General features: G+C 38.3%; 1 protein-coding gene across 1 annotated transcript in view; it reads right to left on the bottom strand.

Annotated features, from left to right (window-relative positions):
* Positions 1–5,969: 5,969 nt before the first annotated feature.
* The window catches only part of KCNT2 (potassium sodium-activated channel subfamily T member 2), a 255,342-nt gene continuing 247,267 nt past the window's right edge, over positions 5,970–14,044 (bottom strand). The window contains exons 28-31 of the mRNA XM_087960820.1: positions 12,367–12,387; positions 10,855–11,155; positions 8,659–8,743; positions 5,970–7,961 (exon numbers count right to left, since the gene is read on the bottom strand). Coding sequence (XP_087816946.1) covers positions 7,850–7,961; positions 8,659–8,743; positions 10,855–11,155; positions 12,367–12,387 — 519 coding nt within the window. The 3' untranslated portion in view covers positions 5,970–7,849. The remainder of the gene's footprint in view (positions 7,962–8,658; positions 8,744–10,854; positions 11,156–12,366; positions 12,388–14,044) is intronic.

The following is a 14,044-nucleotide window of genomic DNA, read 5'->3' as shown; positions in this document are numbered from 1 at the left end:
CTGGACGAACACAAAAATCCAGTCAAAAAGCTGGAACACACTTCCTCACTAGTCCAACACATGGAAGCCACAGGTCATAGCATCAACATCAATGGCACCAAAACCCTGGCCACTATGGAAAACCCTAGCCACAGAGTCATCAGAGAAGCCATAGAGATTGAAAAAAGATCAGAAAGCATGAATAGAAGAGATGATTCCACCAGGCTGTCAATCATTTGGAAGCCTGCACTCACAAACAAAAAAATCTCCACACCACAAGCCAGGCAAACACCTGGGCACAAACAGATCCCCTGATACCTCCAGCTCAAACACACCCCAACCAGGCACCCAGATGAAACCCAGCTTCCTAACTAATGATAGCCGTCCATTTACCCGAAGCCAAGCTGCACTAAAGGCCTCCAATAAAGTAACACAATGCTGCCAGCCAATCAAGATACAAAAAGAGCCAAAAAACAGACAGAAGATATTAGAGACACCAATCAAGCAGAACACAGCAAACTCCGAGACCAATAAACACAGACCAAGACTCCCAACCAATCAGGATGAAGAAAAAACCATTCTGGCACAGCAATAGGCTGCCCCAAATTTAAATCTGAAACCACTGTAAAAGTCTGACCCACAGACGGACACAATAAAGAAGCCTGATGATGGCAGATGAGATTCTGCTGAAAGCGTTGCTACAACTTTAAAAGAACAACATATATATATATATATATATATATATATATATATATATATATATATATATATATATATATATATATATATATATATATATATATATATATACATACATATACACACACACACACACACACACACACACATACATGTGTATATATATACACATACATACATACATATATATATTGTAGATTTTCACGGGTACAGGTATGCAGGTCTTGGCGTGTTCGGGGTCTTTTCCCATGTAAGATTGAGAATATCTTTTGAAACGTCACCAAAAAAGTGATGTCCACATGCTTCCAACTCAAATTCCATTCCAAAACCTCAGCCACTGAAAGGATCCTGAAAAGAACGGAATTAGCCCTAATCAGAAACGAACTCCACAAGAAAAGATTCCTACTAGACCAAACCAACAGGGACCTACTTACTCTCCACCTCAAATTCAGCAACAAAATCCACCCAGCACAAATCCAAACAACTAGCCCTCTGGAGAGCCAAAACAGAAACCTCCCACAAGACAGACACACACACCAGCAAACTTCACAGATTAGAGAAACACCAGAAGCCCAACCCTCCCCCCACAACAACGCATGAAACAAACAGTACACAACATATCAAGACAGAACCCTCACCAGAGCAGAAATCAATGTCCTTTCCAAGGGATTCAACTTTGCAGTCGCCCCGAACGCATCCTCACCGAAAACATTATATGCGGAGTTGAAGCTATCCTAACCAAAATTAACCCAGATGTATAAAATCAGACTTGAAGTCACCAATGTCCTCTGCTCCAGCAGTCCACCCAGAAGCAATTTACATAGAGAAGAACAAAATGCACTCACCAACTTGAGGAAAGACAACAACATTATCATTCTCCCAGCAGACAAAGGCAACGCCACGGTCGTGATGAACACATCAGACTACCAATCCAAACTATCCAACCTACTCCAAGACCCCGCTTACAAACCTCTAAATACTGACCCCACCACCTACCTGGAAAAAAACCACCAAATCCAAAATAAAAGCCTCCCCCATCAGTGAAGAGATCCAGCAAAGAATCATCCCCAGAGAAAAATCATCCAGATGCCCTAAACTCTATGGCCTCCCCAAGATACACAAAGAAGGAACACCACTCAGACCCATAGTCAGCTCCATAGACTCACCTTTACAGAATCTTGCCAAATTTCTTGCCAAACAACTCCAGCCCTACACAGAATCCATCACCTCACACGTACAAAACTCTTTCCACTTCATAGAAACAATAAAGAAACAAAACCTACAACCCGGTGACCTACTCATGACCTTCAATGTCATATCCCTCTTCACCCAAGTACCTATTAAAGAAGCCTTGACAGCCATCCAAAACAAATACAACCCCCCTAAGCACATCCTAGATCTGACCAACCACTGCCTAACCAACACATACTTCATCCACAATGGACAAAGATACAACGGCAGGCATGATATTCCCCCAAAAAATCAGGGCCAGCCAAGAGACCCCCACCGCGGCCAAGAAATCGCCTGCCCGCCGCTGTCCGCCCGCCCCTCGCCCGCCCGCCCGCCGCTCGCCCGCCCGACCGCCGCTCGCCCGCCCCTCGCCCGCCCGCTGCTCGCACCGACCGCCCGACCGCCGCTCACCCTGACCGCGTGCACCCACCGCTCGCCCGCCCCTCGCCCTGCCCACCGCTCGCCCGCCCCTCGCCCCGCCTGCTGCTCGCCCGCCCCTCGCCCTGACCGCCGCTCGCCCGCCCCTCGCCCGACCGCCGCTCGCCCGCCCCTCGCCCCAACCGCTGCGCCGCCGCGCTCGCCCGCCCCGCCCGCCGCTCGCCCGACCGCGCGCGCCCGCGCTCGTCCGCCCCTCGCGCCGCCCGCACCGGAAAATCGAATTCGATTTTAATCGGAAAAATATCATGCCTGCAACAGATAGAAGGAGCACCTATGGGATCACCCCTCTCACCCATCATCACTAATCTATACATGGAACACTTTGAAACCAATGCTCTAGACAAATCTGAACACAAACCCAAACTCTGGCTCAGATATATAGATGACACTTTCATAATTTGGCCACACGGGAAAGAAAAACTGGACAACTTCCTCACACACTCAACAGCCTACACCCCAAAATACAATTCACCATGGAAACAGAAGCCAACAACCAACTTCCCTTCCTGGACGTCCTCATTTACAAAAAACCCAATGGCTCCCTAGGACACACCATCCACTGGAAGAAAACACACACCAACCACTACTTACACGCACAATCCCATCACCACCCTGCACAGATCAACTCCATAGCCAAGACCCTCATCTCCAGAACCAAATGCCTAGCCAACAAAGACCACCTGAGAACAGAATTACACACCCTCACTAACATATTAATTTCCAAAGGATTCCAAAGAAACACAATTACCAACCTAATCCTAAAGGAGACACCCCCCAGAAACTGAGACACAGAACAGGACAACGGTATCACCCTCCTCCCCTACATCAAAGGCATCACAGATAAAATCAGCAAAATTCTCCACAAACACAATATCAGGACATTTTGCTTCTCATCTAAGAAGCTTCTCCAATTCATTAGTTCATCAGCTTCTTCAATGAAGAAGCAAAATATCTTTAAGAAAAAAATAAAGTCCTTTTGTCTCTTGAAAAAGCACCTTTTTGGCTACCATGATCTGGATGACTGAGAATCTCCATAGACATGTACATGAATGAAATGTTTTTGCATGACCAGCATGTAGCAAAAATGATCTTTTGTAATGCAGACCAAAGATTGGAATAGCTTAAATAAGAAGAACCTCAGAAGGAACATTGACATAAACTGGACAAATTTACCCACCCCCATCAAACATTGTGGACTACATTCTTAAAACTCCTCCATATCATCAGTAGGATATTATGAAATCTAGTGCATTGGATTGTAATGGGTTAGCTAAAGGAAGGAAGTGTTTTGCTTGAGAAGAAATGAAATCAATACTTCAATAGAAGCTAATCCACAAATCCATTCCAAAGCAATCCTTTAGACTTGGCACACTGAACAGAGATTCTGAAAATCTATCTATGCATTGTAACTGCAGGGAATGTAATAAAAATTACTGCTGTTCAGTGGCTATGTCAGTCCTTTGGAACAACCTATTTGTGCCCATTTCTTTGGCTCCTGTCCTGGTTGTTGTTTTTTTTAAAAACTACTCAAAACAGAATTCTTTCAGACTGCTGGCTGAGGAAGCCAGGAATATATATCAGAAAAATCTCACCTTATTTAGTAGTAGGCAACTCAGTTTCTCAAGAACTTCAAGTTCCATCAGTCCCAAACAGTGCGCATCTTGACAAAATAAATAAATAAATGATGAGACTAAAGTCCAAAGATTTCTGAGGATATCTAATTGTTTACCATTGTTACTGTAGGTTCCAAATTTCGAAGTTCACAAGCCTCCTTCTCTGCATTAAGCCAACTGCAAGAATTTTGTTAGAAAAGGATAAGCAGGGACAGCATGCATTTAGGGAGATGACCTTTTGTGACATTCAGTAAAAAATGATACTAAGAACACCTTGTAACGTTCTTCTTTTTAAAAAAACAAAACAAATACATTTTAAAAGTAATTCTTGCATTGCCAAAATCTTTAAGGTTCACTTAATTTTTTTAGCCACCTGGTTCAACACAGTATCCTGGTGCAAGGGATCCAGAATATTGCATGTTCTGTATTGTGCATCGTGCTATGCTGGAAATGCAGATGGTTTTCAGGCTGGAGGCTACACTTGGTTTCTGTGTGATATGCAAAACTTGCGTACAAGAAAACATGTGGGACCCAGAACAAAAAATAGATGGAGTTATAACAAAGTTCAGAGGTGTAATCTTGAGAATATTAACAACTGCAGCAATTGACAAAATCATGTTGGATACTTACGAGAATCCTAGTGGCAAGTTCACCATTTACTAAAAATGGACCACTATTTTACTCCATAACCTGATCTACTTGTGTACATACAACATCCCTTTTTCACAAATGGACACTGAGGAAAAGTTACTGTGCAATACCAAGAAGTAATAAGATCAGTGGTGGGATTCAGCTGGTTCGCACCAGTTCAAATAAACAGGTTGTTAAATTACCACCACCACCCCACAACTATCAAAGTGGATCCTGGATGCTGCAATGGAGAAACAGGCAATGAAGCGGCCGGCGTGAGGGAAAGAAAAGGCACCTTCCCTCTTTCTTCTCCCTTCTCCTCCTCCCCCCTTGTGGCGGCCACTGCATTGCCCATTTCTCCATTGCAGCGCAGCGCCCAGGATCCATTTTGAAAGCAGGGGGCTAATTTAACAACCAGTCCATCCAAGATCAGGTTGGCCATCATGGGAGGTTTATCACGGGAGGACACGGTTGGGCCACGCTTCCCACGACAGCCAACCTGACTCTGGACGAACCGGTTGTTAAATTATTTGAATCCCACCACTGGATAAGATGTATCTGTGAAGATCACATGCCTCACTGCTTCACAATTACAATGTTTCCTCAGCCAGTAACTATTGAGGATGCCCTCTGTATTTGTTTCTGGAAGAACTGATATAATTTTTTATTTGCTGTTTATTTGCTAGAAAAGCTACCACATTGTTTTCTGTAGCTTAAGTCAAAAGATATGGATGAGCAAGAAGTAAATGCTATCTACTTTGCTCTCTGAACAATGATTCTTCTATTGAAATACGGCTCAAATATTTTTGTCTTAAAAGATCTCTCTGAGTGATGTGCAGAGAACATACACGCATCCAGAATTTTTACAATGCCATACTTAATGTAGAATGTGCTCAAAAGACACTCTTCCTATATTTATCCATGCTTGTGGTCATTACACAGCTGTTCTGGACAATTTTATTTACCTATCCTGAAATGGGTAATTTTATTTATCTACTGGGTTCACTCAGTGTCAATAAAATTTGGACAATGATATGTTGTAATCACCATCTTGATATTTTGAGTCCAGCCCCTCCCCAACATCCATTCACCATATTTCTAATGCTTTGCCCAGCAATCCAGAATCTATGTAGTTTCATAACTCCATCTAGGTATTAAATTTTCAGATAAACCACTTCTGGAAGAGTAGGTAATATCCAAGGCATTTTGTGATAAAGGCAAGTCACATTTTCCAAGGAAACTAAGAAAATGTCTACTGATTTAAAACATAATCTTTTCAATCTCTTTCTATAAATACACCCATTGATGTAAGCATTTTGGCTTCAGCTGACAACCGCAGAGGGGGAATTTTGTAGAAATCATTACAGATTAGAAGGAATATTCTACATAAGAAAATGGCTTTTATTCATTCACACAGCTGACAAAAATAGAGAACTAAAGAAATTATCGGTGCATGTGGCTGGAATTATAGCTGATTCCTTACAATGAATACAACAGTCATTTAAAACACCATCAAATGCAGTAAACAATCATCACATGCATGAATAATTTAGCTGAGCAATTTTGGCATCATTTTATTTGTACACATAAACTGGTAGCAGTTTTTTCAAATAATATAGAAAACAAAACCTGTACATTTAATGCGAATAATAAGTTAAAACTTCTCTCAGCCTTGTTCCTAACTTACTCCTCTGTCCTACGGGTGTAAGCTTTTATATTAATTAATAATATAAAGCAGAAAAGCTTACATATTTACAAATGTTACAGAAGTAAAAATTATATAAACATCCCAACTCCCATTAGAAACTTTGGATGGCACCTTTAAAAAGGCTGAGGGCTGACCATGTTTCTGTGCAGCCTGATTCTATCAAGATCTGTAAAGAAAGATGATACCATTCACATGGTTTCATTTAAAACCAAGATATTGTCTGGCATATCACTGGCCATCTGAAGTGACTCCTACAATTCCACAATAGACATTATCGTTAAAGCCCAGTCAAAAATATGACCCCTGTTTTTACCTTTTGCTTACCAGATTTCTGCCTCTTGTTCAGCAAAATTGCAGGCTAGTGAATCTTTATATTAACTACTCTTTATGTATACACAATACACACTGGAATTTGTATTCAAGACTAAAACTGTTGGTTTACACTAAACCGAAAAAAATCTATGGATTGCTTTGGGAATCCAAGTCTTTTCTCCCAGAGAAACTGTCATCTCCTTTACTCCAGAAATCTGGAGAAATATAATACTTATTTTCTGTTTTGACATTCCAAGTGACCTACCATTAAAGGAATAGATTGGGTAATCATCCCAAAGCACCTGCAATGCTATATCTTCAGAGAGTCCATATTCTTCAACCCATCTTTAGCAGTCCCTAATTTAGCAATACGCATTCACAAATAAACATTTTTTTTTTCAAAATAACTTGGTGTTCTCAATGAATCCTAAAATCTTCCAAATTCCTCCTTCCTGTACAAATTTTAATAAATATTTAAAGGCAATTGGTTTCCACACCATTTTACATTCTTAGCATTTGGGATCCATTGTCTATTTTTCTATTTGTGAAATGTATACTTGCTCTAATTGTTTTAATACTGTGGGGGGAGAGGTGTGTCAAATTTAAACAAACAATGGTTTGAAAATAGCATGGAATTAAAAATTCTGGAAAAATATATGTTGTGTATAAAAATATAATGGGCTAAAGGAGGCAATAAAAATACACGGATGATTATTATTGCTCAAAGCTTAAGCAAGCAACAAACTTACTGAGCTTTCATTTGGAATTCCAATTTTAAGATAGTAGAAAAGGGAATTGTCCGAATCTTCCTTACATTATCATTTTATTTGCACAAATCAGAATTTTATAAATCTCGAATGCAGAACTTACAATATGCACTATGATATTGTGGTAAGAAATGGTTGCAGAGTGGTTAATTGAAACCAAAATAACAAATATGATTTTGAGTACAGCATTATTATTTTTTCTACTTTCTATTAGCAAACCATGGCATACTTACTTAGATTTTTTTTATAGTTCTGCTCATTTTAATTCCAGGATCTGAATAATTATTTAAAAAATCTCAGACAATTTTTCAGAATCATTTCTATAATTCAAATAAAACAGTTGTTCCATTAACATCCATTGACCATTATATCCCAGTTCTCAGTAGAGTCCAGTTATACTAATTCGTCACCACTCAATTCCAAAACAGTTATTTGTATAAAAATGTCTTTCCATTATTGAACCATGTGATGTATCAAAATTGTGTTTCTTCTCTGTTGTCTTGACCAATGGCATTGCAGAAGCTGTTTTTCTGGCAAGATGCACTTTTGGGAACATATGACAATGGATCTGGGCGGATCAAGTATCTAAACACAACAAAGAAAGACCATTCTCATTCATCAGGTTTAACAAGAAAAAAAATCCAGATGAACAGAACATTCCGTTCGAAATTCTGCAAATGTACTTTAAACATGTTAGAATACTTTTCCCTTTGGACTAACTAAAATATTTCTGTAACTGATGATTACAAGCAACATGTTTAAATATATATATAAAACAAAGGAAGATAATCAAGCAGTGAGATCCAACAATTCACTTTAGCTTTCTCCAGACATAAAGATCCTATTAAACAATGTCTTGCCTGGCATTAAAAGCTTGTGAAGTGTTTTGTTGTTATTTGTTGTTGTTGGTTTTTTTTTTTTTTTTGAGCTAAGCAACTGTACATTATCTTCTGATTCATTACTACTTCTTTCATTGGCTCCAATTCAGATTTTACTTTGCCAATTTTCCAAAGACAGTTAAATTATAGAATAATACATCCTTAGCTGGATGTGTAAATTAAAAAAAATAAAAATAAAACAGGAATAAAAAATAGTGTGCAACAAGAGTGCTGTGATTGCCAGAAACACCAAGATCATCCAAACAAGAAGAAATGGCAAAAAAGTGAAGAGCAGACTGTAAACATTTTTATTATTTGGAAAATTTATTTTCAAAGTTAAAAGGTCAGTTTAAAAACAAAAGTATTCCATGAAAGTACAAATCAGAAGTCTGGCACATACTTACACAACATCATTCAACTCGAGTCGGGTGTCTGGAGAAGGATTGATCAAAATGTATGAAAGGGTGTTTTGGTGATCATTCATTTCATCTACAAGGGGGAGGAGAGAATATAAAGGCTGTTTTGAATGACTGATCATAACATTTACTCAGATGAAAAGGTCATGTTTCAATCAAAGTTGATCAAATCAAAAGCAATGTTATATTTTTGCAATTTTTTAAAAAACAAGAAAAGGCAGAAAAACAGAAAACCACATAGACCATGGTTATGTTATATGCTGTGGTCAGAAAAAGTAAAAAAAAAAGGTAGACAAAAATAGAGGGAAATGGTCACTTTTATTATAATTATATTTAATGAATTAGGTACAATACTTTTATACCTGGTTATTCCATTAAGTTTACATTGAGAAGAATATATTTGAACAAAGGTCCAGCAAATTCCTAGCATGTTCTTTGCACTCAATTCATTTTAAAAATGTTGAATCTGTTTCCAGAATCTAATGCTACTGCTGACTCCATTATTCTTCAAAGTTTGAAAAGTTATGGCCTTCTTAAATAGTCCGTGGAGACTAATCTGCGAGTCCTTGAAATTTGGTGAAGTTGAGCCCCAGGGTATGAAAGATGGAAAATTGCCAGATTGTTTTACAGAACAGTTCAGAAGTAGTGGTTGTTTTGGGAGCAGCTGAGCAATATCACTTCTGCTTGGGAGAATACAAGTAGCTTCTGCAATGTAAACTTTGGATTGAATTCATTCCTATGTATTTATTTATAAATTGAATCATATAAAAGTGAGCTGCCTTCTCACTTCTACATGATTCAAGGTGGCTTACAATAAAACAAATAAAAACAACAGCTGGGCATAATTTAAACTATCATCCATACAACCAAGAGACAGGGTCAAATCCATGCCCAGGTCTCAGGTTCAGGCACAAAACCATGTTTTTAAGGTCTTGAAAAAAGGCCAAGTGAGAACTTCTTTCTTGGCATGTGCCCAAAGCGCACATGCCAGGACAGAAAAGGCTCTCCTTCTATCACCTTCCAACTAACACTCTGTTACTGAGCATATTTTCTACAAATATTGGAACTGTTTGCCTGGCCTGCTGGAGCAGTCTTTGATGATAATTTTGCTACTGAACTTTGTTATGAGTGATGTGTTGAATTTTTGACCTGGGTTGTTTGGTTGACATCTTTTGCTTCTCTGTGTTAAACCCTGGAGAACACTGAGCAAGCTTTAGTACTGTACATTGTTACTCCGAGGGAAAAAGAGGGGAGGAATTTATCTGTTTGGTTTGTTTTTTTAGAAAAAGAGAGAAAGATTTAATGTCTTTTCTCAAAAGCTACAATTGTATTCATTTGCCTGTAAATAATTTAGTGAAGAAATTTCAGGTGATATTTTCTTAATGGAAGTTTATTATCACTCAAATACTACTCTAGAGCATTACTATTTAATAAAATAATATTACTGTAGCATGAGGAGAGCCAGTTTGGTGTAGTGGTTAAGACACCAGTCTAGAAACTGGGAGACCAGCCTTAGACACAAAATCAGCTGGGTGGCTTTAGTCTGGTTATTCTCCCTCAGCCCTAGGACAGTCTCCAAGAGTCAAAGTGGACTTGAAGACAAGCACACACACTGTAGATCAGAATGTCAAACTCAAGGCCCCTGGGCTGGATCCGGCCTGTGGGATGCTTAAATCTGGCCCATGGGGCCAGCCTGGAATAGAGCAAAGAACCAGCCTGTGGTGCCTCTGGCAGCCAAAAATAGGGTGTAGGGAGCCTCATACAGCTCCCCCACATTCCATTTTGGCCAGCAGGGTGCTGAAGGAGGCATCCATCCCGTCTCCTCCCGCCTGGCCAGCGGAGAACTACAATGCTGATCTGGCCCTTGAAGAAATCCAGTTTGACACCCCTGCTGTAGATGAAAATTAATAGGAAGTTTATTTATGCATGTCAAAAAACATACGTTCTAATTCTACAAGAGATGGATATATAAATGTAGGAAAAATTGTCAATTTGTACATTTGATTTTACTTGAAACACTTAGTTATCTGTAAGAGAAGGTGACTTTCACCCACGATTATTAAATTTTCTCAGGAATTTTTGAGAGAGTATTTACCATTCTACTCCTGATCCAATGAACTTCCCTAACATTTATCTATCTCCCCTTTATGTACATTGGTGTGGGTATATATCACAGTAACCTACCATATCCTGCTGTTGAGAGTCCCAGATGTTTCATTCTGTTTTTCACCAGTTCGGCTAGTTCTTGTCTTTCTGACCTTCTGTAAAGATTCATTCTCTGCTGACTTATTTTCTCTGCTGTTTTTGCTGAATGCTTTGGTACTTTTCTGCTTAGCCGCCGAGCCCACTGCATGCTTTTTCGTCTTAATAAAGGATGATCTGACTGATCACTTGATGTTGAGTTACGGTGGTTGCTACGGTAGTTACATTGTTCTTTACTATCCTTGGTGTCCTCCCACTCTTCCACACTGATAGAGATTTGAGACTTTAAAGAGAAAACCATGAAAGAAATTAAATCCTTTGGGGAATACTTTTCCACCATATAAGTAATCTTGCCTTAAGTTTCTTATGCTATTTCCCATTCTTCATTTTCTTGATTCCAATCTTACGAGCCTTGCCCAGAGGTTTTAAATCTTTTCTTCACCATGGACCCTCCTTTAAATAACTTTTGTGGCCATGGACCATGGACATGGACCTCCAAGACTAATCTCAATATTTAAATCATAACATTTCTTCAAATCTTCATGGACCCCCTGTGATGACATTGTGGGCCCCCAAGACTCCATGGACCATGGGTTGACAACCACTGGCCTAGCCAATATCCACCCTTATGAAATCACAATATGAATTATGCAAAGGAAATGATGTGTTTATGCTTTTGATACTTGCTTAATCAATATTAAAATATATATATAAAAGCCAAGTATGTTTACAAGTACATTTATATAAATTTGTACCTTCATTCATATTTTTGTACACACTAATGCTGTGCCTAAATTATGTCCACACCTAGACACAGACACAGACACACAGAGCCAAACACTGAAGATTCATGATCTCTTCATGTATTTTTCCATTCCACTATTATTTCCACTCCATCTCCTCATTCCTTGATATGAAGTACAGTATATGTAAAGCTATGTATTCAAGGAAGTTAAATCATATTCCTGCTTTTAACAAGGTCAATATCTATGTGCAGAGGCAGTGGAGTAGCTCAAAAACCTCACACATATCTGCTTACCTCCTTAGTTATGTTGAACACATAATCCTGAGAACTCTTAAATATGCAAGTGATATATGTTTAGAAAAGTATATAATATTTCATCTTGTATTATGACTGTGACCTATACTCTATACTACTGACTGACTGAAACTATTTGGAAGAGATTATTGGCAGAGATTAGAAGCAATACAGCCTTTCTCTGTATGACAGTTTAAAGATTTTATTGCAAGATCTAATCTGGGTCAGTCACCTTGACCAGAGATGTACTTTTCTGAGCTTTTGGACTTGTGCTGGAGCTCATATCCAGGGAACTGTAGAACCCTGAAGATGGGCTCCAGCATGGGTTCAAAAGCTCAGACCCCAGATTAGATCTTGCAACATTATCCTGGGACACATATATTTGCTTTGATTTGCTACAGATTTTACTTTTTAGGCCAACACAAGGGACATAGTAACACATGACACATACTTACTTGTGAAGCAATTTCTCGAGACTGACAAAAAATGGAAATCAGAAGGAGGAAAGAAAACAAAACACCATTCAAACAACAGTTTCCAAACAAAGAAAACACATAGACAATTTCATGATATTATGGTTGTGCAAGGAAATATAGAGTTAAATCCTTCCATAGTATGTCATGACAAAATTTCAGGTTTGAGTATAGGATAAAACGCCTGATTAACCACATTTCTTAACTGTCTTTCTTCTGTTTTCTACCAGCTATAATATGATTCTAAATCTTGGCCATTTAAATAAGTGTGGACTTCAACTCTCAGAATTCTCCAGCTAGCCATGGAATTCTGGGAATTGAAATCCAAATATCTTAAAGTGGCCAAGGTTGAGAAACACTGTTCCAAATAAAAACAAAAGTATACATATGATATGGAAAATGGTAAAAGATCAAATTTCTATTGAAATCTATTTTAAACATGACCAAGAATATAATAAATTTAATAGGGCTTTTTACTAATAAATGTTTATACCAATTTTAACATCAAAGAATTTGTGCAAGTTTGTTTTACATTAAATCTTAACAAAGAGGGAAGTGAATTCATTAAAACAGTGAAGCCTTCATATTATAGACTAAGGTTCTTGCCTCAGTAAATAATATTTGAATGGACAATTAAAAATACAATTACTTCAAAATTTCCTTAAGCACTTGAGAAAACACATCCCTGAATTAATTTCTATAACAGCTGAGCTGTATTCTAATACAAGAATAATTATTCCTGTACTTAATATATAGAGGAGATTATTCTATGTTTTCACATTTCAGTGTTACAATCCATTCCAGTCATGCAATTTATGCATTTGCAAGTAATTTAAAATGGTAACTCAGGCAAATAATGCCAATTTCACACATAAATAACAGATTCAAATTAAATACTATGCTACATAGTTGAGATAATAAAATTCTTCCCAGCTAGAATGTTTTAAATTGCAGATGGAGGTCCTTATGATTGAATGCTCCTTCATAATATAATAAATATATATTACATGGAAGAGATCTAACAGGCATCCCATGACATGCCAGACTGCATGTGACTAGATGGATAGAAAATAGATTAGATAGATAGATAGATAGATAGATAGATAGATAGGTAGATAGATACCTGGTATTATGAATTAGGCCTGGACACAAGAAGGGAGCTATTGCCTACAGAAGTTCAGGGTATATCCTCTATTATCTCAAAGTACAAGACATAGAAGAATAAATTTACATTACAGCACAGTAGATTCCTATTGAATGTCGGGAAAAACCTCCTTATGTTACAAGCAGTTCAATAATGGGACCAGTTATTCAGGGACTGGTGGGCTTCTCTTCAATGCATCAGTTTGAGGGGAGACTAGACAGCCATCTGCCTAGCATGCTTTAATCTGGATTCTTGCACTGGGCAGGAAATGGGCTTGGTGGCTCCATTTATGCATCCTTCCAACTCTGGGATTCCTTTTCATTATAAAATTAAAACAAAAACAAGTTTAACAAAACCGAGATACTAAAAAGAAAAAGGAAAGAAAAAAAAGAAAAGCGTTTTTAATCCTCATTAGGGTTAGAATTAATATTCCTATTGAGTATTTCTACTCAGCATAGGAATATTAAGAAAAGATGGATAAGTATATTGGGGCAATGCTAACAGTACCCATGTCTG

Source organism: Notechis scutatus, chromosome 3 (genome assembly GCF_049901735.1).
Source record: "Notechis scutatus isolate UNSWTSFEM ecotype Mainland chromosome 3, rNotScu1.2, whole genome shotgun sequence".
Taxonomy (NCBI): Eukaryota; Metazoa; Chordata; class Lepidosauria; order Squamata; family Elapidae; genus Notechis; species Notechis scutatus.
The sequence above is the reverse complement of the archived record's forward strand: the minus strand, read 5'-3'. Positions and strand labels throughout refer to the sequence as shown.